At 33.4% G+C, this 11421-nt stretch overlaps 1 protein-coding gene across 9 annotated transcripts in view; it reads right to left on the minus strand.

Annotated features, from left to right (window-relative positions):
* Positions 1 to 11421, minus strand: part of PHF14 (PHD finger protein 14) — a 179719-nt gene that overhangs the window by 132683 nt on the left and 35615 nt on the right. For all 9 annotated transcript variants that reach the window (XM_024577288.4, XM_024577287.3, XM_045185200.3 and 6 more), the window contains exons 8-13: positions 10344 to 10490; positions 9411 to 9681; positions 8998 to 9104; positions 7509 to 7604; positions 5604 to 5707; positions 3337 to 3468 (exon numbers count right to left, since the gene is read on the minus strand). In XM_024577288.4, coding sequence (XP_024433056.1) covers positions 3337 to 3468; positions 5604 to 5707; positions 7509 to 7604; positions 8998 to 9104; positions 9411 to 9681; positions 10344 to 10490 — 857 coding nt within the window. The remainder of the gene's footprint in view (positions 1 to 3336; positions 3469 to 5603; positions 5708 to 7508; positions 7605 to 8997; positions 9105 to 9410; positions 9682 to 10343; positions 10491 to 11421) is intronic.

The raw sequence follows: 11421 nt of genomic DNA on the forward strand, positions 1-11421 counted from the left end.
TTTCCCAGACAGTTCCAATTCTTTTAACATAGATGAATTTCTGGGATATTTAGGGTAAGTCATTGTGGTGTGTATTTTTTTAATTGAGGTATTCCCCTTATTGTCTCATTTTGTAACTATAATTCTTGTCAGGACATTCTCTAACTTCTCACTTTTACTCTCATCTCCAGCAAAGGTGATACCTCCAGGTGACAAAGAAACTTGCTTTTGGAGAACTGTTATGCCCTGAGCAACACAAAACACTGAGTAACTCAGAAATCGAAGGAAAATATAACCATGAACGCAGAGATGGCCTGTCCAATTCAATTAAGTTACATAATACCTGGAAGAAAGTCACAGTTATCTTTCAGAATGTCAAAACACATACCTGGCTTCTTTTCATAACCACTAAGCTACTGTCATCCATGAATTTAGCTAAACTCTCCTTAATCCTATATATTTTAACTTAATGTACTCTACTAGGGAAGAGAATCCTATAATTTATAATTTCCATAAAAAGTATTAAAGATAACCTAAGTAATCAAAACACTCAATTAGTTAAAAGTGGACTTTTTAAAGTATAAATAATGAAAATTCATTGTCTGGAATTTATGTAAAAGAACCACCTCAATACTGAAATGCCAAGAGGTTTTTCTCAATGAGCTACATACCTTGTTCATCTCCAGCACCACACTACAACACATGTTCAGAATAATTACGCTTAATGTGTAATAATGCTAAGTATGCTAATTAATTTATAAAGAATATTATAAGCTGAAGAAAAAATAATTGTATCAATCCTTAAATGCAATAAACCTAGTAACACTCTATTTTCCAAATTTTATACAAAGTTCATGAATTACTTTTCTTCTTTATAGATAACCTCTTTTAATCTTCAAAGATTCCACACTATAGTTTCTTTTTTTCCCCTTATCCCATGCTTTCCCTTCTGTTTAGAAGAAAATCTTCACAGGTGCCTATATAAAACTTCATCAGGAAAATCAAAATCAAATCAAAATGAGATACCACCTCACCCAGGTAGAATGGCTGTCATCAAAACGACAAGATAACAAGTGCGGGCAAGAATGTGGAGAAGACACCCTGGTGCACTGTCGCTGGGAATGGAAAATGCCGCAGCAACTATGGAAAACAGTATGGGGAACGACCACGTGATCCAGCAGTTCTACTTCGGGGTATACACATACGCCCAGCAGAATGAACTCACTGTTCCTGAGAAGATACCCGCACTGCCATGTTCACTGCATCATTATTTATAATATTCAAGACATGGAAACAACCTGTGTCCATCAATGAACGAATGGATTAAGGAAACGTGGTGTATACAGACACACAGACACACAATGAAATACTATTCAGCTACAAAAAAGAAGGAAATCTTGTCATTTGCAACAACATGGATAGACCTTGAAGTCATTGTGCTAAATGCATAAATCAAAGGCAAATACTATATGGTCTCACTTATATGTGGAATATTAAAAACACACAAACTACAGATACAGAGAACAGATTGGTGAATGCCAGACATACATAAAGAAAAAATAATTCTCCAAAACTTACAGGGGTTGGCAAAAGTAGGTTTACAGTTGTGAGTATGCAAAACGGTTCTTTTATTATTTATTAATTATTATACTATTTATTTGTATACAACTGTTAATATAGTTAAGCTGCTAAGCAAAGCTAAGTTGATTTTAGAGGCCAAAGGAAATATGGTTACTAGAAACTAAAAGATATTGAAGTTTTTGTTTGTTTTTTGCTACAGTTTCAGTTTCTACTTTTACTTTAAAACATTGCAACCAATGCACAGGACTCTAAGTAACTTATGTCTCTTAGGGAGAGCTTTCACAAAACCATCCCAGGTTATGTTCTTTGATCTGAAGTTCTTCCAAAAACTCTCACCCACTCGAAACCAGAGCTCTGCAGACAAGTTCATAACCTCGTTTAAGGAGAGAACTGCCTATCTCCACGTTCGAGATCATGACTAAGGGCCCTGGCCCTGGAGGCTACCAAACTGGCTTTCAATTTAGAAACCTACATAGGATGTTTATTAATACTGCTGGCATTCTAGCAAGAGAGACTATTATTATCTTCTTAAATTTTAGTTTCAAAAGCACATAAATACAAAAAGAAATACATTCCACTACATTTGAGAAGAGCAGACCAGTATGTCTTATGACAAACTGATAAAAGGACATTATGAAAAAGAAATCCTATAAAATGGTGAAAAAAATGGAAGCTCACTAATAAAATGAACAGAGGCCGCTTTAAGAGAAAAACAATGAGGTCAAAAACATGCTTAGTGTCTTTGAGAAATATGCACCTTTTTGTATAGATTACCATTTAAGAATCCGGGGTTCATTCTTTTCTAAAACTAGAAAGGTAATTTGTATAAAAAGAATACCACGTCCATTACAAAGTTTTCCATGTCCTGTATTTTTCCTATATAGAAACAGCCTATTTAAATTTGAATGAAAATCTGTCTCTCCCCTGGACTAAAATTAAGGAAAGTATAAAATTCATCATAGGTATCATAAGCTTTATCAAACATCTGTAGTGATTCAATATGCACAAGTTAAGGGGAAAAAATAAGAAACATCAAATGTTTCTAGATTTGCAAAAAAAATGGTTGAACTTAATATAACTAGCACAAATGACAAATACTAGAAATAAAGCCTTCAGTAACACTAATTTAGAAATAAAATATTAAATTACAAATAAAATCATGAATGGAGGCAAATTCTGTTTTTTTAACTTCACTATCACAGATGTCCCCCTTTTCCTCCCCTTTGCCAACCTCCACCCAGCCCACCTTCCCTCCGGCCATTACCATTTCAAAACAAAGCATTTGAGAAACTCTTTTTTTTTTTTTTTTTAGAAATCCTTATAATAAAGCAAAAGAAAATTACAAAAACACTAGACAGAATTCATGCTTTAAGAATCCACCAAGATACCAAAATAGCCTCAATTAACTTAAAATGCATTAAAAAGAAACTATTATAGCTTTATTCATATAATACTATAATAAACATATATGTCTGAAGCATTTTTTACCACAAAAATAGAAAACAGTAACAATGTAAGGTGATGAACATGTTACTTAGCTCGCTTGTGGTGATTATTTTACAATGTATACATACATCAAATTGTTAGGTTGTACACCTTAAATATATACAATTTTTAATGGTCAATAATGTCTCAAGAGTTGGATAAAATATTTATAAATGATCGATTATAAAATGTGCCAAAAACTTTATTATGAAATAATATAATACTTCATCTTATGTTGCTAAAATGAAGCCAACCCAATTCTAACATCTATATTTTCTCTATTTTGCTTACCAATAACTGTTTTTGGTCTTTCTTGGCATCCTTGTAAGAGGAGGGTCCAGACATCCAAGGTGGTAATGGAGTTTGCAGGTATCACACAGTAAAAGGAGATGCTGATCATGGTTCTTCTTACAAATTCCACAACTTTGAATAAAGGCAGCAAATAAAGTATTAAAGTACTAATTATCACTTTGAAATTAACATATAGCGTATTTTATAAATTTCAAAATCTTTCAATTAATTAGATATTTCTTTTGTCTGAAATCAAAAGGTTTTTCATAACACATCTTTGTATAATAATATCACTAACTAATTCTGAATATTTTTGAGAGGACAGAAAAATAGCTTGGATCTAGTATAAATCTAAATAGTGCTAGAAACAAACCTTTCGGAGTAGTGCATATATATTTATTCTCACCATCATCTGTATCTTAATTTTAATTATCATTGAAAATCCACTGGACATTAGCTCAATTTTTCTCTGAAAGCATAAATTATTAAAAACTTTCCTATTTTCTACTGCTCCAAGACTACAAAAGAAGTGACTTTACAAAGGAAATTGAGTTTCTTTTCTACCATTAAGTATAAATCTTTCCAAGAGCCCTCAACACATAAACTGCATATGTGCATGTGTATATGTATATATTTTTGAAAAGGTGTGCACACACACACACACACATATATAATGTCTCTTTTCAAAATCAGACTTTGCATCTTAAAAATATTCTATAGCTACTTATTTCAGTGGATGGGGTGTTTTACTATTCGTGTTAGTGTTATTTTGGATTTGGGTTGTTTTAAGGAGTCTAACTTTTCTTGTGTAAAAAGGCAAATTTACTACCCCTGAGAGCACACGCACCGTGACCTGAAAATCTAGAGTATATTTATTTACACTGGGAATGTAAAGACTGAGAACCTAAAAGCCATCCATGTACAGAAACAGCAGTGATGTTCGAATTTTTTAAATAATCCTAGGGAAAAAAGAAGACACACACACAAAACAACAATAAAACTAGTATTCCGTCTCAAAGTTGCTCAGAGTAAAAAAAAAAAAATCACCTAAAATATATCCAAAAGTAAAAATGAACTCTAGTGATGAAACTCAGAAGTATAGTGATATGCCTAATGGTTCCAAATGAACCAATTTTGTTTGGAAAAAGTTGGATTCAGAATGTGCTAGTCTTCACACAGTACACTAGTGGGCTTTTCCCACATTTTAAGAAAGTTATTTGCTGTTGTCTATGGAGGGAGACTTCAACCAGGAATGGAAAGTAATTATAAACAGTGATGTTGCTACTGCTGCTATTTCTGAAAAAGGGAGAGGTTGTACGGACATTCATGTGTTATATAAGCATACATACACATTTACATGATGATACGCATTCGCGCGTGTGTGTGTATATACACACATAACATAAATCTACCAGCATCTGCTAAACTTTTCTCTTTTACTCAGGATAATCAGGTACATGAAAGAAAAGATCACTGGGGGTGGGGAACACAGAACACAGTGCACATAGGATTAGCTGTGGGCCTGCGTGCCTGACACCTGCATCCTGTTGTTGACCAGTGTCACTCCCACATGTTCAGTGAAAAGGAAACTTTTAATTAATGAATTAATTAATTTTAACAGATCATAACCTATTAAGGTGTGGAAAGAAGTCTTAATTAATGTAAAATTACTATAATGGTGAGCACTGTAAAATATTGAACCAAAAATTAGAGAACACAAATACTATGAGACAAAATTAATACAACTTAGTACAGAGAAGAAAAACAAAGGCATTTAAATCTAAAACTTATCTTGATTCTCCACCACTACACAAAGGCAATAAATAATTCAGAGTATATATATAATACCCGCCACTACCTAAAAACACATGCAAAACTCTAAAACTCATTCATCGAGTAAAATAAAAATGCTCATTTATCTAATATATTGTTTAATTATTTATAAAAATAATCATCTACAATATTTAAAGTCACTTTCCAATTCTCAAAATTGGACCTTTCATTTCCATGAAGCTTGCACATATTACCCTAGTTACTTAAAAGGATACAAAAAGTCATTTCATTTATCTCATTAAAAGAGGTGTAAAAATCTCTTCTACCATAAAACTTGAAAAGCATCTTTGATGAAGGTACTAATAATGAACATTAAATGCATGTAACTTAAATTCTGATATGGATAATTTATTCTCAAATACTTGAAGCATCTTGTTACTAAAAGGTTAATTTAAAAATACATGATATGAATCGGTCATAATTTTATTACTTGCCTATAAAGTACTGTAGGAAGAGTAGATGTCTTTTGTGTGCCTCCTTCCTTTTTACTTGGTTTTCGCTCCTTGGGTGCTCGCAAAATTGCCGGTATGTTCAACTTCTATTGATTTGAACAAATGTAGTTTACTTTGTTTTAAAGAAGAAATATAAAGCCACATTTTCCTCTCTATGCCATTCAAGTAAACCGAAAGTGCTAGGGTTGTGAGGGGGTAATTTTTACCAGCTATTACACCAGCAAAAAGGATTAAAATGAGTTTTTGTTTCACAGTTACTTCCATTGGAAACCTATAATCACATACTTCCATCCATTTTCAGTGGAACACTAAAACATTATGAAAATTAAACCTCTGCTTCAGCTTTAAAAGGTAAAACACAAAGACAAGCATTTAAGAACATTAAAAAAAAACCACACAGCATACTTGACAAAAAGAACATTGAAGCCGTTTATTTTCCTCAACATCCCAGCTACACTGGTGCTCCATAGGTTAATTAGAAAAATTATCTTATTGGACCAAACTCTCCACAAAGTGAATGAGATTCTCTCTGGGTTTCTACTAATCTGTAGGATACTGGCTTCTCGGACAGCGGCCATCTATCAAAGTCATTTCTCAGTGGCCCAGTGGGCCGGCATCTGTTCAACCAACTGGAAAAAAGTGTCACGCAAGCAGTACAAATGAATCCTACCTCTGCTGTGTATTTTATATTTGCACGAGGAAATCTGTGAACGTCTGTTAAGTCATTTAATAAATGAAAATGCCCTTTTATAGCAGATTCGTATGAGACACACTTGCAAATCAAGCCAAAAGATAATGCTGGCTTGGCAAAGAAACTAATAATAGGCTTGCACTCAACATTAACTTCTCTAAATATAAAATATAAAACACATAATCTTCCAAAAATCCATCAACCACCTATCAATAGGAACAAAGGCCAATTCTGCATAAGCAAGTGTTCATTCTCATCTTTGAAATTATGTTATTCATTATAAGCCACATGCACCCTGTTCACAAAAGCATCTTCAAAGCCATAACTGCACAATATATGTCAGTTATGTATTTCTTCCTAAACTATGTCTACATGAACTGTATGATGAATTTGACTCTTCATAAACCTGTGAAATGAGTACAAAGAAAAATATCTGTTCTTTGAAAATCACCCTTCACATACAAAACTACTTTCATGGTGAAAGGGCCACAATGAGTCTCCATCATCCTTAAAAAGCATAACTGAAATTACTTGAATGAATTCTTAATTTATGAATTATATACGCTGTACTAAAAAATTCAAGAAATCCATTTGGCAATGATTTTTCCTTTTCAACGCTAAGAACTTTAATAGGCTAAAAATGTTCAAGGATAAAGTAATTTTTTTCACAACTACAAAAAAAACCTACTAAAAGGGAAAAACTACACTTTAGCATTAAAATTTCAAAAACCATTTCTGACACAGCTCAAAAGCAAATCAACATGAAAACAAATCTTTCAAGTTTGCCTTTTAAACTTTACATTTAAAAAAAACCCAACTAAATATAAGAACAAGACAGAAAAAAAATCTGACAAAGAATCTAAAACTGCTAAATTGAGGGGCAGGGGGATGTGGTAGGAGTTAACTCACACTTCGAACCCTAACTTCAACACAATGTCAGGTCAGTTAGAGCAAATGAAAACATTTTGCAAACAAGATAGCTGTGAAAACAACTAAATTAAGCTACAGGTTCTCAGTAGGCAGCTTTTCATGCTCTAGACGTGTTTTAGGCAGAAATCATTATCCCAGAGGATTATTCAGCCCTAATCACACAGAATTATTCAGTTAGCAAAGTGACAGTTGTATCAGAGATCCAATTTTTAAAAATGATACAAAGAACCAGAACAGAAGGAGACAGCAACTGGAAAGAAACTAACCTGCCCGGTGATTCTGCCTAGTAAGGCCCATATTCCTTGCCCTTCACTTCGAAGTTTCCCATTCAGGTTTTGTAGTTCTTCTAAAGATTCACACAGCTACAATGCAAATCATTTAAATTAGTAAAGCATTAAAATATGTAGTAAAATATATGGATAATTAAACAACTTATCAATGTATATCCAAGAATTTCTATATTTATATCCTCTATACTTTTAATACATTTAAGTGACAATATCCCTGAGAGATAGGGCTGTCCAAATTAGTTAAGAAGCCTCAACAAAATGTAAGCATTTTATGTTAGCATTTTTAGTAATGACAATACCTACATTTGTATATTGCTATAGTTTACTAGATTATTTTACAAATATTTTTGCTAATTAGTCCCTGTGACTATCAAAGTGCATTTCTGCCACATCCCAATGAGAAAACTAAGGAGCACGGGGTTTATACGACTTGGCCGAGATCACAGAACTAGCAAGAACCCCCAGGTCTCCTGAATTTACTCCCGGTACTCTTTTCACTACCATGTGCTAATTATGGGATATTTCTTCCTATTAAGTTTTTATCACTTAAAATGTTATCTAACAATAAGTCAATACCAGTTTTATACGCTCATGTTACTTATTACCTAACATTTTAGCCACATCTTGCTTTTATATGATTTTTTTTCAGCTCCTTCATCATTAGAATGAAGAGATAGAATAAAAATTTTAGTTGGGAGGTATTTTTTTTAAATCAAAAGTAACATTACAAAATAATTCAAGATAAAATTAATTATTTTATTTGTTTTTATTTATTGGAGTGACATTGGTTAATAAGATCATATAGGTTCAAGTGTACATTTTTACGATACCGGGTCTGTATATTGCACTATGTGCCCACGACTCACATACACACAATGGAATACTACTCAGGCAGAAGAAAAGACGAAATACTGCCATTTGTGATGACATGGATGGACCTTGAGAATTTCCCATTGTCATGCTTAGTGAAACAAGTCAATCAGAAAAAGCTAAGAACTATATGATTTCACTCACATGTGGGAAAAATGGTAGTTTAATAATAAGTTTCTAAGTTTTCTACAAACTTAGAGAAGTTCCATAAGTTAGGAATCAAGAATCGAGTCAGACTGCTTGGCCTCAAACACCAGCTCTATGGCTTGGTGAGTGACAGGAGCCTCTAAGCTAATTACTTCACCTGTTTAGGACTCAGTTTCCGCCCCTGAAAATGGGAGCAATGAGCATAACCCACAGTAAAAAGCTGAAGTGAGAACTGAATGAGTACATCTACGGTTCCCGGAACTCTGCCTGGCACGTAGCAAGTGCTCAGCAGGTGTTAGAGACGACAATGGAACGATGCAGGGCAGCAGCTGTAGAGAAGGGCCTAAAAACTCCAGAGGAATTTCAAAATGAAACATAAATAGAAATGCTGTAAAATCACAGAAGAAATCATCAATAAGATATACTGTTTGTTTTATAGCCAACTTACCTTATTATATTCCACATGAAGCTTTTCTTGTTCATTCTCTAATTTATCCTTTATGTTCTTTTGTTCAGCCATATTTTCCTGAATTTGAATCATGCGCATATTTCTTTCTATTTAAATTAAATAACCAGTTTTACTTTAGTAGAAAATAAAAGCTAATATACAAAATACACAAAGAAACTACCACAGAGCTGATCATCACATAGATAAACCTACATTATTTAAAACACTTTTAATTCTATTCACAAATACATCAACCCAGCATTTTACAATAACCCACAACTTATTAGGAAAATAAACATGCCTTTGCTTCATATATGCAGCATGGATAATACATTAAAAATTGACAGCATATCAAATATTTTCATTAGCAAATTGTTCTCATTGCAAATGTGCGCATATCCGTCTATACTGACCAAAATAATAATTCACAAAATCAGCAGTGAGAGCAGGTTGCTTATGCTTTCTCCTTCCGTCCACACTAGAACTCGTATCTGAATTGTCCACTGGGAAGATATCTGTACTGATCCCCATTAGTTCCGCTTTCCGCATCAGTTTGCGGATGGCTGAAGCACTGCTAGTGAGTGGTCTGGGCAATTTCTCCCTGGGAACCCAGGCCTGGGGTCTGGTGGATCGAGCTAGTTCTGCTTTGGCACGATACTGCTGAAGCCGAGCATTGATCCTTGCCTATAAAAAAAAGTATACAAAACAAAAAGATATTAAAGTAGAGTGTACTCCTTGTGATTTTTACTTCCATGCTTAGAGAAAGTAAAGATAACCAGAATTCCCTGTCAAGGCAAGTTATATCTATCCACAGTAGGATACACTGGTCCTTAAGGTATACTATATATTTTTGCATTACAGTAAATTAGGTCTACCCTTAGTAACAACTCTCCTACTCTATGAACAGAGTTGTCACAAACTAATGTGATTAAGCTGAAGTTTCTCTTCTTAATAATTCGAATAGTGTCCATATACTTAATTTAAATAGAAATACATTTTAAATGATGGGCAAACTGATCAAATCCTTTGCAATGAATAAACATCAGAACAGCCTGAAAAAGTTGTGATCAACATATCAACATATTGCACTCAAAGAATAACTTCCTCAAAGCCACTTATTCAGTGTACAAGGAAATATGCCTTATAAATGGCTGCTCTGTTGACTTGATGGGGAGCAATGTATTTAGCCACAAACTATAGTCACCATTTCACTTAATGGCAATCTATTTCCTAAGTAACTAACCAAATTTTATAACTATATTTCACATGCCATTGGCAAACACACATGAGATCTGAAATACATATCCTCAAAAGAATAAACATGAGTTTTGTCATAAATTCCATACCTGTGCTTCTGGTGATAGCTGCTTCTCTCTTTCTTGTAAAGACATTTTACAATAGGATTGTAGAGCCAAGTAGTTTTTTCTCTTCCACTTTCTGTCTAACCTATCTGCATGTTGCTTACAATAAGCAAAAAATGGATCTGCTATATCCTATATCAAAAAACAGAGGAGGAAAGTGAACATTTTTACTCCAAAGGGTCATAAAAAAGACCTACCATGAGATAATTTTTTAAATACTCTCCAATCACGTTGGTTATTTCTAAAACAAATTACAAAAGTAATTTATATGCATAATGATAAAAATTGCTTCTTTAGAACCTTAATCCTGTATTTCAATGTCAATTTAATTTTTTTTCTTTAAAAGGCCTTGTGGATTTAAAAATACTGAAATCAATCTTATGTATTATATCTAATTATACTGTATACCTTAAAAATCTTGCTTAAAATAAACAGGGTTTTAATCTCAGGTAGATATTATCATTAAATATTAAAGTTGTGCATATGTAGATTAACATTATAAAACAACAACATATTCAGAAAATAGCCAGAACTAGCCAATGCAGACGTGCGGGACATTTCTAACTGGCTAGCAGAGCATGGACAGAGTCTAACCAGGGCAGCAATGGATTAAGAAGGCCAGGCCCTGTCAGTAAAACACTTCAGGTACCCCCTTTAATTCTTTATACAACCCTAAAACCGTAAACGGAAACACAACTTTCTCATAGCCATCTTTCACGGTACTAGCCCAATGGGTACGTTTCTTTGTTCATAAAGAGTTGGGTACAAAAAAGATGACGAGAAGATATTTATCAAAAACAGAAACTTTCTGAAAATACAGAGCCTAAAAAAGTAATCTACAATGCGATTGCTAACAAAGTGACAGGTAATCTCAAGGATGAGAAATAAAGATAAGCATCCATATAGTTTTTGTTTAAGTTAGAGTACAGCAATCTCTTAGTAAGGTGGGATTTTACCACCCAAAGAGAAATAATGGCACGCACACACAGAGAAACAAATGAGAAAGAACAGAAAGAGAAATAATAATTTTAAAAGAATCTAAAATGTCCTTAACATTAAATCA

This window comes from Desmodus rotundus, chromosome 6 (assembly GCF_022682495.2).
Source record: "Desmodus rotundus isolate HL8 chromosome 6, HLdesRot8A.1, whole genome shotgun sequence".
In the NCBI taxonomy this organism is placed as follows: Eukaryota; Metazoa; Chordata; class Mammalia; order Chiroptera; family Phyllostomidae; genus Desmodus; species Desmodus rotundus.